The sequence below is a fragment of the Megalopta genalis genome, chromosome 3 (assembly GCF_051020955.1).
Source record: "Megalopta genalis isolate 19385.01 chromosome 3, iyMegGena1_principal, whole genome shotgun sequence".
In the NCBI taxonomy this organism is placed as follows: domain Eukaryota; kingdom Metazoa; phylum Arthropoda; class Insecta; order Hymenoptera; family Halictidae; genus Megalopta; species Megalopta genalis.
In genome coordinates, this window is record NC_135015.1 from 34,334,272 (window position 1) to 34,351,885 (window position 17,614).

Here is a 17,614-nt window from a genome sequence, read left to right on the forward strand (position 1 = left end):
TACAGTGTTGCCATCTAACGATTTAAAAATGATCTACAGTTGGTAATGGGTTTAGCACAGTGGCACCACCTGTCGAAAGAAGTCTCCTGTTTGGTATGAAACAACAGATTCGATTTTTTGGCTTTTTTACCAATAAAAGATAGTAAAGTTGTTGACATCTTATAGTTAAACAGGCAGCTACGCGTAGCGCTGTTAGATTGATGAATGATGACAGTATGTAGTTTACAGCATGGTGGCTGGTGGCATCGTAATTGTCAACACCGATCAATCAAAGAATAATGTCTCACAAGGTATTATTGCGTTGTATTTGAAAGAAATCATTTTAATTTTTTACTTCTCTAGCCGTGAAATAGGCGCGTTATTTACTTTGTACGCACAAGTTGAATTTTTATATCGCGAGGTATTAAAACATAAACTTTAGCGGTCACTATAATTGTCAACCTCGAATCTATTGACGTTTGTTAAAATGTCACGATAATCACATATAAAAACAGTTTTACACATATATCCATTTCATGTATCATAATCATGATTGTTGTTATTATTATATAAAAATATTGTTTAAACTTTTCGAAATCAATTAAAACATTTGAATCCACATTTCAGGGTGCAATTAGAAAGGCTTCGATCACCAAAGATGTGCTACAATCAAACAGTAAGTCCAAATCAAAATCTTTAACATCTCCTAAAGAGTCAGAGAATCCTGAAAAAATTGACTCAAAATCAGAGAAAAAGTCTGAAAGAATGGGAAGCAGCAGCAGGCTTTCAAGATCAATGCAAAATATACAATCGAGTAAAAGTAGTACAAAGCAAACAGTTAGGTCGTCACAAAATAAATCCATAAGGGAAAGTTTGTCTTCTACTGCTAAGTTAAATGTTAGTGCCTCTAAAACATCTGTAACATCTAAAATGGTACCTGATCCTCCGAAAAGATCAAGCAGTAGTACTGTCGTAAAAAGCAGATCATCTACTGGAAGAGTACAGAGTACCTACTCGGAGAAAAGAGGAACGAGTACAATATATATGCCACCATCACATTCGACAAAGCTTAGTTCTAAATCAGTCAGTAAAGATACAAGATCTATACCAAAAGAAGAAGAAAATAAATCAAGGTCTAAGTCCAGACAGCGTAAACTCTCTAGAACATTGAGTCCTAGTGAAATAAAAATGTTGCATTCAGCTACAAGCAGACCGGGTCATATGGTGAGAGATCAAAGTAAGAGGAGATCTCCTAACACTAACACATATCAGACGAGCAATGAAGATGATTATGAGGATGATTTTGAGGTAAGGTACATTAATTAAGTTAAATTCTTCTGGCTGAACATTGTAATAAAAAGAAAACATTTTATAGGACTACGAATCCGATTTTCAAGAGTGCACAGACAGTGAGACGAGCGAAGTTAGCGAGGAAACAAGCACTCATAGTAATTCTCCACTGGATCCCATTGAAATGCATACTGCTAAACAAGTATATACCATCACTTACTCCATTATAGAAGATTATGGAAATCGAAAACGTTTGCTTTAAAATGTTATTTTATTGTAGCATAAAGTTGTGAATAGCGCCGACCAACAAAAAGAGGAAGAGCATATGCATGATTCTGGTCATTATGAACTTACAGAAGCTCGGCAGAGAGCGGCAAGGATAGAATCTATTTCGAGCGATCCCAAGCTATCTTCACTTCTTGAATTAAGGCAACCAGTTAACAAAACTTATAGGTTTGTTCTGAGAAGCATAAAGTTTCAAGAGAATTAAATTGCTTGTATTCTATCATTGTATCATTTAATCATTAAACATTTGCACACTTATTGGATAATCGTTCGTGTAATATTTATTTGATTAATGAAGTAAAGTTTTTGTTTTTACACAGCGAGGACAGATTATGCGAAAATAAATCGTTACCGTTATCCGACGAAGGTTTCGAAGACAGTCGTTCCGGTGATTTTACAAAGTCTCCGCCATTATCGCAAATTTCATTTATTGATTTTCGTAAAACCAAACAGTCTCCAAAAGTGAAGGTAGTATCTATAGTAATATATCAATTGATTTTGACAATAATCTATGGTAATTGTTGCCTTTAGAAGTCAAAAAAAAATATAGGCAGAGGTGAAGAATTGCTGGAAATGATTAAATTAGATGTCATGGAATGGTCTCTGCTAGAGTGTTTGCCTATACCATATGAGGAATTCATTAGAAACTATGGAAAACTGAATACTCAGCAAGTATGTCGATTACTTAATAATAATTATTTTGTTACTTTATTTTTCTACTTACTGTTTTACAGATATCCACGCAAACTGGGGAAGACAACATAGACGTAGAAACGCAAACGGATAAGGCCACATTTCAAAATAAGTGGACTCAATTTCCAATAACTTGTAGAAGCAAGTTGCGAACTAAAAAGGATTTGGATTTGTTTCGTCTGGTTTGTGTTATCATTTATACAGTTTTCTGTTGATAGAACTAAATAATAGTAAAATATTGTAACTTGCAGGATCAACATGGTGTTGGCAATGATATCGACGACCTAGATTCTATAAAATCTTTGTCGTCTCCATCTTTTGATACATTAAGACTTAACGATTTCGTAAATCGAGCTGGAAGAGTGATGTTATCACTGTTGGAAGAAAGGAGATCTGGTGGAAATGTATTCAAAAGCAAGGAAGAAATAGAATTTAGCGACGGTTTTGTCAAACTTTCTGTGGATTCAGTCACGTTTTTGGCTGGCAGAGCAGTGACAATAATTCATTATTCGAATATTTTGAGTAAGATCTTGCTAACCATCCATTCTCCAGTCGAGGAGGTACTAATTAATAATACATATCAACATAAAATTAAAACATAACGTGGCAAGTGGTTAATACAGAATAATTTGGTAAACAGGAAATTGAGACAACTAGCAAGCAAGATTATATAACAGACTGTTGCATTGGATGCGTGTGGAACGTTTCTGAACCATCGATGCCCATTAAGCTATTTTACTCAGCCTGCCCTATTACCGCATGTTCTTTTCACTTAACAAATTATAATGTTGTATTTGCTGGACTGCAGGATGGGTATTTCTCATTTTTACTTGCGTGAAATCATATTTTACATTTTAGTTAAATGAATATTGATTTTACACAACAGATCGATTAGTCTTTGGGATTTGAAGGAAGACGAAATGTGGCATCCAAAAGTTACAGATAAGGCCAATGAGTTGGATTGGACAATTCGAATAGCCACTTACACAACGACAGCGAATACAGAAATAATTACTGATAATTCGCAAATAGTTGCAATACAAATATTATCTAAACTTGAAGAAAAGTCGTACGAAAGACGTAACAATAAATTCGTACCCATTCAGGTTTGTTTAAACTTATTTTCAATGCTGATCGGTAACAACGCTTGAAATATTAATATTTTTGTATTACCTGATATAATAGATATGTAGCTTAAATGAAAAAGGTTCTCTTATTATATGGAGCGTTTTACACAGCATGGGATTAAATATCGATGATTTAGGACTGTCTTATTGGGGTAGTATAAGACTCGTTAGAAGTCAAGAACTGCTTTTACCATGTTATAATATGAAAAAGTAAATATTTTATAACGATCTATATGTACTCGCTTGTATTTATCTTACTAACATCCATTAACTCTTTAGAAGAATCAGTGCAGCTACTTTTATTGATATGCATGTGGATTGTGTTGATAGCAACAATTTCTATATTGCCACTAACAGTAGCAATGTTCTGCATGCTACCTGCATTGGTAACAAAGCTAGTCCTTCTATGTATAAAAAGTTTGATACTAGTAAGTTGTCATGTATACCACTCATGACTTCTAAATAATAAATTATTAATTAATTTGACCTAATGTGTGTTGTAGGTCCATGCGGGAACATAAACTGCATAGAAACATGTCCATTTGAACAGTCATTTTTCTTGGTAAGCGTCATTTTTCTTACATGCACATTCCTCTTTATTGAATGCAAATCATCCTAACACAATTTTGTTTCCATCACAGGTCGGTTGTGACGACGGTACAATTCGATTACATTGTTTGAATATTGAAAAACCAATTTTGCAAGTGAGAGATGAAGATAACACGTACAGTATTAAGTCCCTACGGTGGTCAAAAACAAAACCGTTCACTATTTTCGTGCTGGACAATAATTTGCGGTAATAGCGTTTAACGAAACAGAGACTTTTTTTGACTAATTCAAACAGTATATAATTCGTGCAACTAATAATGTTTTAGGATACACATATGGGATTTAAGTCACAGTGACATATCTCCAAAGCATACAGTAAGCATGCAGAAAGTTGGATCCATTAATAGTATGCAATTGTCACCTTGTAAAACTGAAAAAGATATGAATCATCAGTATTTGGTATGTTCAACTATCTGTATATTACAGTTCTTACGAGTATGGTATACAATAATGTGTATTTTAGGCGTTTGGAACGGAAACCGGAAATGTAGAAATATATAAATTGAAACCAGATTTCTGTAACTCTAAGAAAGAAGATTATTTGCAAGAATTGAATACTTTTATGCGATATGTTGCGATTTTGTAAAGAATCGAAAGAAATGATTATTTTATACTTCCAATGTATATTTATGTTCTGCAAGTAACTAGAGCATATTTACTTGGTATTTAATCCAAGACAATCTTCTGAACACCACATACAAAGTATATTATTGTATTGCAAACTAGAAAAGGTCCTAGGAAATGTACTGATCCGTCCAGTAACAATTTTTAATCCATGATATCAATCTAAGGAACAGAAGCCACGATTTGTACAAAAGTATTATTATTTATTGCACAGTATTCACGTTCTTAAAGATAAATACGTTCATAAATTGTATACAAATCATTGTTTTATAATATAAAGAACTGTTTAAATAATGTGCAATTAATAAAAGATAGATCTCTGTTATTTATTTCACTGAATATTATTTTATTCACAGATTTATTGAATAAAGTTTTTATTGCAATGATAGAATGATGGTAGAATATTTATTATTTAAACATTCAATAATTCCTTTAGAACGTAAACCAAAATGTATATAGAAATAATATAACCATACAGATAACTTGTATTTCTTGAGCCGTTGCAAGTAGATTGTCTTACAAGACGATCAACAATGTCTCTGTAGCTCTGGGTGTGCATTTGATGAACGTCCATTTGTAGGTATTGCGTTTCCGCCTGCAAAAAAAATATCGCATTTGTTTTGAATACCTCATTTTCCGTGTCGTTCTACAAAAATTTATATTGAACTTATAACACGATTGCTACACATTTAAACGATGTGTGACTATTGTTCTTGGATCGATCAGATCCTGGCAAGAATCACAGTTGAATCTACGTTAGAGAAAAAACCTCAAATACATGTGGACCCGGTCATAGTGGTTCATGGGGGAGCCGGAAAAATTCCACGGAAAATTCGTTATCCCATGCTTGTCGAGGTGACGGAAAATGTCTTCCCAAGAATTATTTGTTACTTGAATAAAGCAACATTATAACCGAGAAAATAACTGCTAGCATTTGTTAGGTTAAAAATGCAGCTATCGAGGCATACAAAGATCTTATCGATGGTCGTTCTGCGGTACATTCAGTCGAGAAAGCGATTTCATACATGGAAAGTGTGCCGTATTTCAATTGTGCGAAAGGAGGATCAATGGACGTTAACGACGAGGTCGTTACAGATGCCGCTATAATTACTCCAGAAAACGCTGGGTGCGTGGGTGCTGTCCGAGACATAGAACATCCTATAGCTCTAGGTTTGTCCATCTTTGCTACAACATATCAAAACGTGTAATAGAAACAATCAACCTCGTAGCAAGAATGGTATTGGAGAAGACGGAACATATACTGATCGTTGAAAATGGCGCGCAAAAGTTCGCGCTGGATAACGGAGTACCAATTCTCGCGCCGGGTAGTTTGAATGTCCCAGAATCGTCAATGTTGCTTGATTCGGGCGAAGAAGCTTTTCAACTATGTACAAATCGTGTGAGTCACTTGGAATCGGCCGAAGATGAATGTGAAGGAGCTAAACAGAGAGAATGCGACCCGGACTGCGTTGTTATACGACCGGACGAGGAAGAACAACCTTACCACGATCTCTCGGTTGACTCGGACGATCTGTTGGGCGAACCATTCAATTTGCAGGCATGTTTCATCTCGTCCAGACGTTCCAATAACTAATTAACTATATGAAAAAACACGAATGTAGATTGCTGCTGTCGGCGCTGTCGCGTACGATCGAAAAAGACGGTTAGCAAGCGGCACGTCAACGGCGGGAGACTCTGGCAAGCCGATTGGCTACGTGACCGCAACAGGCACGGTGATTGGCTGCGGAGTGTTCGCGAACGAACATGGCTGCGTTTCCGTTTCTGGGAATGACACTTGCATCTACTGTTACGCGCCAGCACGAAAAATATGTGAAAGATTGCCTCGAGATGCGACCATAAATTATTCTTTGAACACGGAATTGGAGAATCTGCAGATGGAGACCGGCGAATCCCATATAGGTGCCGTTGCGGTGAACGCGAAAGGTGATCCGTCCATCGGATTCAAAAGCATGCACTTCCCTTGGGCCTTTTGCCGTTATGGCTATGTATATTATGGTATTGTACAGAACGAAAGCTTCTCGGAAAAAGTAACCGTACTTGAGCGGCCTTTGGACTGCATGTGTGACACCTCCAGTGGAGATGATGATTAATTTTTTAAAGTATAAACATGTATCAAACACCAATATATATAAATATGACCGATGAAATATAATACACTGATACAACTACATCATCGGTGTTCGTTGTAACTCCGCGATGGCGCACTGGGGTCGCACGGAGTAGTGCGAAATTTCAAATTCGAAATTTGGAAGTATACTGATTTTCATTTTACAGTTATGGTTTACGCATTTTTTACGTACCGAAAATATGACACTATTATTCGAGTCGTATGGTCCGTACAAGGAGAACGTTGGTACCTCGCCTTTGTACGTGTTACCAAACAGATCGTTCATTTCCAGCAGCATCGAGTAAATCTCCTCGCGTCGTATGTCCGTTAAGTTTTCGTGTGCAACCACCTGAAATTAAAAATTATTTCATACGTTTCACAATTCTAATTGCATTGAAATATTGACAATTGGAATTACCGCGTTCAGTGGAGACCATGCAAGTGTGCATATGTCTGCTTCATCCGTATCCTTGAAGCACAGGGTGCGGTAGCCACTATTATTTGGATGATCGTCTCGAGAATCCGATCTTAAGTTACCTATGACAATTTTTTATTTTTGGTGGCTTCGGTTATTTCATATTTTTGTATTATTACCGATTTATTTACCTATTTTTTCTTGGACGTTCTTGAGGTTGACGAAGGCCACGTCTCCATTGTCAGTCTCTAAACACCGTAAGGCGCTTAAATCGTTTCCAGCAGTGCCTGTTATAAATTACATCCGACATTTAATTACTGTTGCAGTCACTGTCTTCATGTAATGACTAGATCATTCACTTTGCTTACCTGAAGAATATAAATTACTAGGTATTGTCTCTTGACTGTCAGCCAAGCCAGGCACAACGCCTTCCGCGAAGAAGTTACCAACCGCTTCCAGATCAGAACACTCTGGTCTGCCTCCAGTCATATTCTTCAAAACCGAGAGGAAGGTATACCAGCCTGCAGTTGAAGAATATTTCATTAAAAGTAACATTAACATCAAGCGGCGTTAGAATATTAGACTGACGTTTATATTAGTTATTATTTATTTAGTTGTAACCAGTATTTTTACCGTGTTAAGTAGAGACGCGCAGAGGTGAAAAGGAAGGAAATTGAGCTTATCCTTACCGACATCTCTGTAACCCGTGAAACATGCCTTGGCTCCCCTAAGATCCCTGATGCTCTTGAACCGTGAATCCTGCTTTACTACCGCGGCGATTCGGTCGAACTGATTGGTCTTCTTGGGTACCGCTTGCACGAGCGACTTCAGCCCCATCCTGAAACGGTACTCTAAATCAGTGGTTTTCAAAGTGTGCCTCGAAGAACTTTGGGACCACGCGAGTCTAAGTTTTGAACAAACAAAACGATATTGTTTTCAACGATTCGTTAAAAATATTTGATGCTAAAGATTTTGTGGAAGAATCTTATGAATCGACTTTGAAGACTTAGCGGTTCGAAGATCGAAAACAACTGCTCTACATATCGTGGGGTCACCGCTTTCTCAAAGAAGAACGTTCTCCGCTCACTTTCTGGCCTTGTACAGCTCCTCAGGTTGCGCGACGAATATGTCCGCCTGATTGTTCTTAATCGCCGTCAAGCACGCCGCCCTCGACGTCTCCTGTTTGCAAGAGATGGAAGGCTCGACGCCGTAAACGAAGGCGGCATCCCTGAGCCACCTGCACTTCCGGCTCTCTAAGTTCGAGGCTACGCACCATTGCACTCTTCTCGATGGCCGACACTTTGCGCGGTTGTTGGCGCTCATGAAACCGCTAACTGCAATTGTATGCGTCTACTACAATCAGAGCGTGCCGGCGTTAATCAACGCTATTGTTAAAGTACAGCCAATTCGTCTTATAGATCACACATATAATTGCATTTGACACGCTCAATTTAACATATCTTAGGTATCTCGCTGTATACATTTAGTGTACCCTGGCTGTACTTTCTTGCCACTCTACCGATTCGATACAGAATATGCATGAATTAATTACATTTTACTAAGAAGTCTTCTGGCGTTTCTAGGGTATCAATGCTCACCGGCGTCGTCCGGTAGTTTTCCAGCAGGTCATGCAGGACCATGCTCGAATAAGGACTTGTGGACGAGGTCATCATCTTCTCGACCTTCTCAGCCACCTCCCTGAAAGAACATATATATGTAACTGCCTAGATAAATACGATAACAAACGTGTCAAGTTCAGCCTTGAATTCCGCGGTTAATTATACTAACGCTCTGGCAACGACGACAGGCCAAGGTCTCGTGATCCACACGCATGGTGCACTCTTCATGGATCTCGTAGTACCATCGAGACAAAGGTAGTTGAAATTCTCCTTATTGATCTGTCCCTCCTATATGATCATACAGTGTCACTGATCCGTAACGAATATGTTAGGTTCGTGAAATTGATCCGCTGTACAGACACGAGGTAACCAAACAAACGATAATATATCGGGTGTCTTGCCCAACTTCGTCGCTTTAGATATCTCTCTAGAAACTCTCTACGTTTACGGAAGCAAACATGATAAGCGAACAATTTTTCTCAAGGTCATCGTCGCCTTCGCGCGATCTTGAGTGTCGGTAAAAAGTGAGACATTTGAAGCCCTTCAATTAGAGAGGACACCCTATTCCATCAATTACCAAATTACAGTTGACGAAACATTAACGGTTTCAGTCTATACAGTTACCTTGAAGTGCTCGAGAGCATCGTCTAATCGGACCCATGCGATATCACCGGCGTTATCAGTGAGACATAATAAAGCACCTTCGCGACCGTGATACTTGTCACTCGAGTAACAGCCCAGAGGATTGTCGCACGCGCCGCACAGGTTCCGGTATTTTGATTCTGCGAGATAAAAAGATAGTGAAGAAAAGCAAGTGACACTGTGTCAGGATACGCTTACTTAGTTTGTTGTCGAACGCGGTGTCCGCGGACCAGGGGCCGGCGATACAAGCTGCTTCGAAGAAACTTGACAACCCGTAGATCCTGTTCTCCAGTAGCGTCTTCTCAGGATCGCATTCTTTGGTAATTATCCACTTGTCAAAATACTGTAACGAGACACGAATATTATTTACCTTGCAAGACGTTCTTCATCTAAGCGTGTGTACCTATTTACAGTAAATCATGTTTTAATATGTGACGAACGATTTTAGATTCTAGATGCGACTGTGTTGGTAATAGATCATCCAAGCGATATTAACCGTTGAGAAAGCCTTGGTCCAATCGTCGGTGGTGTCGAGTCCAGGGTGGCAAAATCGTTTGCCCTTAATGTTCCATATACTCTTCACATCTTTATTGACTAGAACGACCATTTTGAAGCGTTCCTTTTCTACCAAGAAATGTTAATTGTCCATTTAGACGAACGTAGACAGTGGCATGATCATTAATTGCTATCTTATCAATTACCCATTTGGAATAATCTTAGCTCGTTGGTGACTAGAATGTTGTATTCCCTGTATGCAGATGCAGCGACTAGATCTTCCGGTTCCAAAACAGTTAAATCAGCTGTGTTCGTGGTCAGTCGCCGCAGGCAATTAAATCTGCACAATTTAAATCCCTTAAGTCGAGCTTTGATTGATAGCGATGGATTTCACTCACCTGTCATTTCCAATGACACACTCTATCATGCTCCTCGGTGTGTTCAATTGCGGGCAAAACTGACGTATATTTTTCGCCGTGTGCACGCTTTCCACGACGCATAGTTTCACTGAAAGTTTCGTTTCGCCGCTTTACATCGTAATTCCATTAATCTTGGACCACTCGAGGGGAAATCGCATATTTAACGGATCTAATCGTGTCTGGTGTCGACTATAGTGCATCGGCAAGTTCAATGCTCGAAGAATATCCACTATACGATACGTCGAGACATTTGTGCGTTTAAGTCTGAATCTATACATAGCTGCTTCTGGCTTAGGTCCGCAGCTCCGTATAGAGTACAAGTAACATGTTCGCCAGAAGAATTCAATTAAAAGGTAACGATGATCATTCACGATGTCTAGACTTCCTTAAATTACGTAGACGCAACAATTGTTCTCATAGAATGCTTAATAATTTGATAAATATTTAACATCGTTCCAGTTACGATCAGGTCGGAAAGACTTTTAAATACTTTTTAAGGAAAGAATACTAAAACCATTTACTCACATTTTTCAGAGCCGATATGCTGGCTAAACAGCACAAGCAGGATGAAAAGACCGCATAAACGGTCGTTCATTTTCGTCCAGTCCCGCAGCATCCTTATTGAACTCTGAATCTTAACACAACGCTGGGCACAAGGCCTTTATTCATCTCAAACGCTAGGATTTATATTCACGGAGAAAGAGACATCAGTGAGTTCACATTTCCACAAGCACAGCTATCGCTTCATTACTAACGACGAGATAAACGTTTTTTTTAATACGTCCACGGCCCCTGTTACGAGCACGCAAATCGGATAGCCGGCCTGACTCTCTCCTCTTGCACATATACGCCTCTAATTCACTTCTCGATCCCCAGTAACTGATCAATACAGAAGATACAACTTGTTTCGCCACGAAGGGGGGTCCGTAGGACCGAGACCGCTAGGTAAGCACTCGCTTTCGCCTATCCTTGAAGATCACGTGCGAAGAAAAGGGGGAATTAAAAGGACGAGCATAACCGAACCGGCCGGCCGATCAGACTTAATTTAAGTCTCCGGCAGACCAACACGAATATACCGCAGCCGTCGGCGAACAGTCTTTCAATATTTTCGTCGATGCAAAAGCTCCCACGGATTCAACGTGAATATTCAACGACTGGTGGATATTTTGTGAATACACATCGTCACGATGCACGCGACTATTAATAGAAATTTCTTGTGTCGGTGTCAACAAATACAAATTCTACTGCCGCAGCGAACATTCGCGTTGGTCTCTTTAAAAATCTTGAGATGTGTGCGCAGAAGTTCTTCGCGATAGTATCAATACGCGCGCGAATATTTTGTAAAAATTCTCAGCAATGTACTCGCAATGTATCGGTAAGTGCAAATGAACCGTTATCTCCGTATGTGTCTTACACATACGCGATACTAGTAGCGAGCGTGTTGTTAATTTTTGTGAAATGTGGAATTGTGGTTCAACAGTCACACACTAACATACTGTTTCGGCGTACATTTGTAGAGCAGGAGATGACTAATTAACGCGTCATGTACACTACATTGCTGAGAAAATCGGCCGGATGTCTGTCGCCGTGTTGTAGATATTTTGTGTAAAAATCCTCGGCTGCCGAGACAACTTTGCTTTCTCGGTTTGTCCCCGGCTCCGTTACCTTCGCATTCAAATTCCCACACACGGCCACAGCGCGCGCTCGTCTTATTTCTGCGTTTTAAAATAACAAGCAAGGGGACAGAACAGAAGTCGCCGACGAGCTCGAAGGCGGATAACTGGAATGTACGTTGATGGGAAATGGGTCGGCGGATCACGCGGGATCGAGCGACTCGATCACGACTCCCTTGATCACCGGATCCAACCGGTGGCGTCTGGGGGTTACCCGGCGTTCTCTCGACGTTCTCGCTCCCGCACAAGTTCACGGAGACTGAGGACTTCCACAAGTTCATCTGACACAACCAGTGGCTGCTGATGCAGCCGAAAGACCACTAGGTAACCGGAATTAACTTGGTGGGAGGCGACTACGTAATGAACGTGTGCGTGGATGGCCGAGACCGACGGGAACGGGTTCGAATCTTTTTTGGAGAATCCTTCCATGAGGGGAACTCTCTTATCTAGCGTGAAATGCTCTTAGATCCTTCAGGCTTTCCCAGCGTGAATATGTAAAAAGCCTTTTGTGCACGTTTATATTTTAACGGATTCCACGAATTTTCAAGCAAAGAAAAAATCAAAATTGTTTATAACAAGCTTACGATGTGCTCGATTAATCGGGACACTACTTTCTTGTATCCGTTTATACAATTTTCCCATAAATAATCTTGAGCACATTGTGAACTTTTCATTTAATGTTATAACAAGGTTCGCATGGTTTTTGAATGTTTAACACCGATGAATGATATAAATGGAACTCTGATCCGGGGATTTTCAATACAATCATTATGGAACCATTTGAAATATAAATTTATAGAATAGCAATTCATCAGGCAGAATCTCTGCAAAATAAATGGAATGCAGGAAAACATAGTGGCTATAGCAGATACGGTACTCTCCATTTTTCCGCGTACTTTCCGGATGAGTCTACGGTACTCGCCTTCTCACGAAACCGCTCGAATGTGAAATCACGATTTCACGATACTGAAATTATGATTGTCTTGTTTGCGCGGAAGTCATTCTTTCTGTTTTTAGAAGTAGATCTTCCGAAGATTTCTAATATGTAGTCTCGAAAATGATCAAGGTACTTACAACTTGGTTTCTCCCATCATTGAATAGAACGATTTTTAACGCTAAAACTACCAGAATGTTTCTCTTTCATAATTGCTAAAAATTTTGTATAAAATTATTGTGAGAATATTCGAAGATAGAAATGTCGAGAGTTGGCAACGTGCAGCTCGACAACGCGGTGTTTTCTCTTCCAGGAAAAACGGAGGGCACTTAAGGGTGCAGTAAAGAGAGACAATGGATACAATGGCGATAAAACCTCAATTCGAGGTTTTAGTTCTCTTACATCTTTAACACTGTCATTTTGGAGTTATTTCACGGCGCAAACGATTTGTCCTAGATTATTCTCTTGTGGAAAGCTATTAAATAATACTACAAATTACGATAATCTCACTTCTACATATATGACAAATGTTTTCAAGAAATTTCACTTTGGAAATGACAGATTACGATAATCTCATTTCTACATATATGACAAATGTTTTCAAGAAATTTCACTTTGGAAATGACATGAAATCTTACAAATTCAAAAATTTAAAAATACTGCTAATACAAAATGTTTAATACATGATATACCGTGCTCATAATGTCAAGTATGTGCATGTGAGTAATAAAGTTGTTTTTCTGCAGTGTCCTCGCACTTCTTTGCGATGACGTTTCCTTCGTATGTCCTCTCGTTGCTGGAATCAAGACTATACAATTTTCACAAACTGGCAGTTGCGAGAATCTTAATTTTACATACGACTTAATTTTGAAATATTATTCAAGCAACGAAATGCTATTTCTTTCATAATGTGTTTAGTATTTAAACACTACTATATGTATCATTGTTAATCGATATCATTAGTACCATAACGAACAAATTACTTAAAATATTATTATGCGAATATAACTCGACACATTGTCAGAAGTTATGCTCGAGCCGAAACATCAATGTTGCACAAAGCAGACGCTTTGTCCATTGAAACCAGCAGCGTATCAAATATGAGATCCTCTGTGTACAAGATAATTTTAATCAGCATTGATAGAGGCGTATACATATATTGCGCATTGTGCTGCTCATATCTGCTATTTAAATTGAATAATATTCGTTAAGCGATACAGATGCGTCGTGTGTCGGTCAGATTCCGATACTTCCACTAATACATAGGTACACATATGTATGCATGCATTTTTCATCTTTCGTATAACGTTGAAAAAATTTAATACTGTAATACATTTAGCAATAGGTATGTGTAGTCGAATCATTATGTCTGAAACTATCTTATTCAATTGATTGCAGGGATGCGGGAGGAATGACCGATAATCTGGATCCGATGCAAGGACGAAGGAATCTTGAAATATACAATATTATGTATCAATAGTACACAGCTTGGTGCAGCTGTACACGAGAAAGTTAACGAACACATATTCACACATATTGTATCCAAAACAGTCCCTCCGACCTCTCGACCCGACTTCCAACGAGCGTTTGCTATAAAAAAACACGTATGTTCATTCCACGTTGTTTTAATATATTCTGATGCAGCAGAGTAAGATTTTGCGCACAGAGAAATGCCATTGTCGAACGATAATGGATGTGCAGAAAACACTCGTTGTTTCAACAATTATCAACAGAGCAAATGTTTCTCTGCAAAAATGACAGCTCGTAACCTGCGTTCGAAGCATAAATCGAACCTCATATACGTCTAAAAATTTCAGACGTCTTCAAAATTTTCTATCGTATGATGTAAACATATTTTTATATCAATAATCTATGTCGTAAGAGCATACTTATGTATGATACAGTATCTCTACTTTTTTTTTGGCACATTATATTTTATCTTGACGAGTTTCAGTCTTCATGAAACTTGAATGTATGTATTTTTATGTAAAAAGCAAACGTATCTTTCGATTTGTTCTACTGTTGCTACATTAATCTACTCTACTGTATCCTTTCATTCCAGAAGACATTCAGACGATTAGTCAAATAGAATTCAATTGGAGCATCTTCGTTCGATATCTCTGTTCTACTTCGGAAAGAGAAAAAATGAAGCTAAATTATAAACAGTTGCCTGTAAAGGCACACTATTTCTTCTTTATGGCAGGTAAATATAACTACATATGATCTAATGATATATTATATATTGCTTTATTGCACTAATTTGTGTTTTTTTGCAGCAATGGGTCCAATTTTGCCATTTTTCCCAGTTTATGGAAAACAGCTTGGGGTATCGCCAGTAGTCATGGGCAGCATTACAGCTGTTTTACCGATTTTATTTTTAATCGCCAAACCAGCTTTTGGATATCTAGTGGATTACTTTGTTTCTTGGAGAAAAACAATTTTTATAATGATACTAGCAACAACAAGCATTTCTTTCATTTGCATGTACTTCTTGCCAGCTCTTCCAGAACCAATTTTGCCAAACCATATGTTTGAAAATATGTCTTGCGCTTCATTGAAACACTGCTCACCAGAGGTACGTTTTATTACATCAAATTTGATTTTCAAATATGTGCTTACAATTTTATATTTATTCAAGGACACCACGCAGCCAGGTTTGTGCATGGGAGCAAAGTATACAACGTGCCATTGGAATTGTACCAACAATAATTTTTCTGTGCTTATACAGTTTGAAGAAATTGAAGGAGAAGTAAGCTTTACTGAGAATAACACATGCCTAACAGACACAAATGCTGTTTCGCATTGTTCTAAAAGTGATAATTGCAAAGTTAGCTGTGATAATTTTAATGATAAGCATTGCCTTTATACTTCCATAACTTTCTGGGGCTTTATTATTTTAATGTCCCTTGGAAACATTGGCTTTAATGTTTGTAATAGTATAAGTGATGCAATTTGTTTTGATGTACTTGGTATGTATTATATAATAATATTTATAACAGAATTAGTTCAATGACTTATACTTCTGTGATGATTTTTAGGGGAAGGCGGACAAATGAGCTACGGTAGACAACGTGTATGGGGAACAATAGGTTTTGGAATTGCCGCTTTTCTGGCCGGTTACGCGGTAGATTATTGGTCCGAGGGAAAAATGATAAAAGTTTACACACCCGCGTTTCTACTAATATTTATTTTCTCGTTTTTTGACATACTTTGCTGTAGGAAATTGAAAGTGAGTATCTGATAAAATATTTTTGAACTGACTCATTTCTGTTTTAAGTTCTTCAAATAAAAGTAATTTATTGAAGATGCCTCTTACAGTTACCAATTATGTCTGGTTCAGGAAATATATTAAAAGATGTCTTTCAACTTTTGAAGTTAAAACCTATAATTATTTTTCTCTGTTTTGCAACAATTGCTGGTATTATAGATAGTTTTATAATTTATTTTTTATTTTGGTAAGTATTTGCATTTTCCAATATCATTCTGAAATTGAATATATGATCTGATTCACGTTATAAATACATTTTCAACAGGTATTTGGAAGACTTGGCTTTAGTAACTGGACATATGAGTGAAATTAAATTGATTGAAGGTTTAATTGTTGCAGCACAAACCCTGGGTGGTGAAGTAATATTCTTTTCTCTGTCTGGTATTGTTTCACATAATATACTTTATACAAACATATATTCCTATGAAATCGTAGGAATATATGTAATCTACGTACATACATATATGTATATATAAATCTTTTTTTTACAGGTAAGATTCTAAAGAAATTGGGGTTTGGATATACATTTACATTTTGTTTCGTATCTTATGCGTTACGACTGGGTTTAATATCATTGGCATCTACACCATGGTGGGTAATTCCTATAGAATTATTTATGCAAGGTCCCACCTATGCTCTGTGTTACACATCAATAGTTGCATATGCAAGTAAGATTGCACCACCTGGAACATCAGCTACTGTTCAGGGTATTGTAGCTGGCATGGATGATGGATTCGGTAAACAAATTTTTTGTTCAACGATTTTTACATGTGTAGTATAACAATTGGTTCATTTCAGGTTTTGCGATTGGTAGTTTGGTAGGTGGCATTTTATACAAACTATTAGGAGGTGTTACAACGTTACGTTTGCTTTCGTCACTTGCTGCAGTGGCTGCATTAATGTACTTCATTTTACATTTGCTGTACCTAAAGCATACAATGCCAGGTATAAATAAAACAAATTTCTATACAGACGAGTTGTATATAGTTTCATTGAACAAACTGTATTCTATTTCTTACAATTTTGTATTATTTTTTGTCATTTATAGAAACAAAAAGCACTGTGGAATGGAAATCGCCTGAGGAAGCGAAGAATGCATGCGTTGCCGCAGAAACGTGACAATAGGAGAGATGTGATCGGGAACTTATTTCCAAAGAAAATGAAATTTTTTATGAATATTTCTAACATACATTAACATGTGCAGATATTATTAATTATGACAAATAACGTAACATGTTGTTTACGTAGTAAATTTCATCATGAAACGTTTTTAAAATAAATGAAACTAACGTTGAAAACGCAAATTTTTATTACGAAGTTAACAAGGAAAGTATAAAAAGCTTAACAATCGAGAATCAAAATCACTTTTATCATATGACAGCATAACTGTAAATTTGTCGGTCTCATAATACGA

General features: G+C 37.7%; 4 protein-coding genes across 11 annotated transcripts; 3 read left to right on the forward strand and 1 right to left on the reverse strand.

Annotated features, from left to right (window-relative positions):
* The first annotated feature begins 162 nt into the window (after positions 1 to 162).
* Positions 163 to 4,998, forward strand: LOC117229644 (cytoplasmic dynein 2 intermediate chain 1). Its single transcript, XM_033486248.2, has 16 exons — positions 163 to 290; positions 607 to 1,287; positions 1,355 to 1,471; positions 1,550 to 1,722; positions 1,875 to 2,022; positions 2,086 to 2,226; positions 2,289 to 2,429; positions 2,499 to 2,807; positions 2,888 to 3,060; positions 3,134 to 3,353; positions 3,433 to 3,584; positions 3,654 to 3,802; positions 3,878 to 3,936; positions 4,016 to 4,170; positions 4,250 to 4,382; positions 4,447 to 4,998. Exons 1-16 carry the CDS (start codon positions 279 to 281, stop codon positions 4,567 to 4,569), a joined length of 2,886 nt encoding a protein of 961 aa, XP_033342139.2. The 5' UTR covers positions 163 to 278; the 3' UTR covers positions 4,570 to 4,998.
* Tsf3 (Transferrin 3) lies at positions 4,949 to 10,986 on the reverse strand. Its single transcript, XM_033486305.2, has 15 exons — positions 10,851 to 10,986; positions 10,305 to 10,413; positions 10,113 to 10,246; positions 9,908 to 10,035; positions 9,610 to 9,754; positions 9,394 to 9,551; positions 8,939 to 9,057; positions 8,703 to 8,848; positions 8,238 to 8,484; positions 7,840 to 7,988; positions 7,519 to 7,671; positions 7,342 to 7,437; positions 7,154 to 7,272; positions 6,929 to 7,084; positions 4,949 to 5,202 (listed from the first exon to the last, which is right to left on the reverse strand). Exons 1-15 carry the CDS (start codon positions 10,939 to 10,941, stop codon positions 5,020 to 5,022), a joined length of 2,133 nt encoding a protein of 710 aa, XP_033342196.2. The 5' UTR covers positions 10,942 to 10,986; the 3' UTR covers positions 4,949 to 5,019.
* Positions 5,304 to 6,201, forward strand: LOC117229731 (isoaspartyl peptidase/L-asparaginase). The gene is made up of 3 exons (XM_033486436.2): positions 5,304 to 5,462; positions 5,549 to 5,777; positions 5,837 to 6,201. Exons 1-3 carry the CDS (start codon positions 5,304 to 5,306, stop codon positions 6,199 to 6,201), a joined length of 753 nt encoding a protein of 250 aa, XP_033342327.2.
* Positions 9,593 to 17,498, forward strand: LOC117229681 (major facilitator superfamily domain-containing protein 6). Of its 8 annotated transcripts, none has more exons than XM_033486323.2 (11): positions 9,593 to 9,731; positions 14,331 to 14,904; positions 14,998 to 15,135; positions 15,209 to 15,507; positions 15,571 to 15,901; positions 15,971 to 16,161; positions 16,251 to 16,387; positions 16,466 to 16,581; positions 16,692 to 16,937; positions 16,999 to 17,145; positions 17,249 to 17,498. In XM_033486323.2, the coding sequence occupies exons 2-11, from the start codon at positions 14,892 to 14,894 to the stop codon at positions 17,317 to 17,319; spliced, it is 1,689 nt and encodes a 562-aa protein (XP_033342214.1). In that variant the 5' UTR covers positions 9,593 to 9,731; positions 14,331 to 14,891; the 3' UTR covers positions 17,320 to 17,498. The 8 variants fall into 8 exon arrangements, with proteins under 8 accessions (XP_033342214.1, XP_033342224.1, XP_076376815.1 ...); XM_033486333.2 differs by lacking the exon at positions 9,593 to 9,731 and adding an exon at positions 11,288 to 11,700; XM_076520700.1 differs by lacking the exon at positions 9,593 to 9,731 and adding an exon at positions 12,183 to 12,322 and having other exon boundaries at positions 14,995 to 15,135.
* Positions 17,499 to 17,614: the final 116 nt, after the last annotated feature.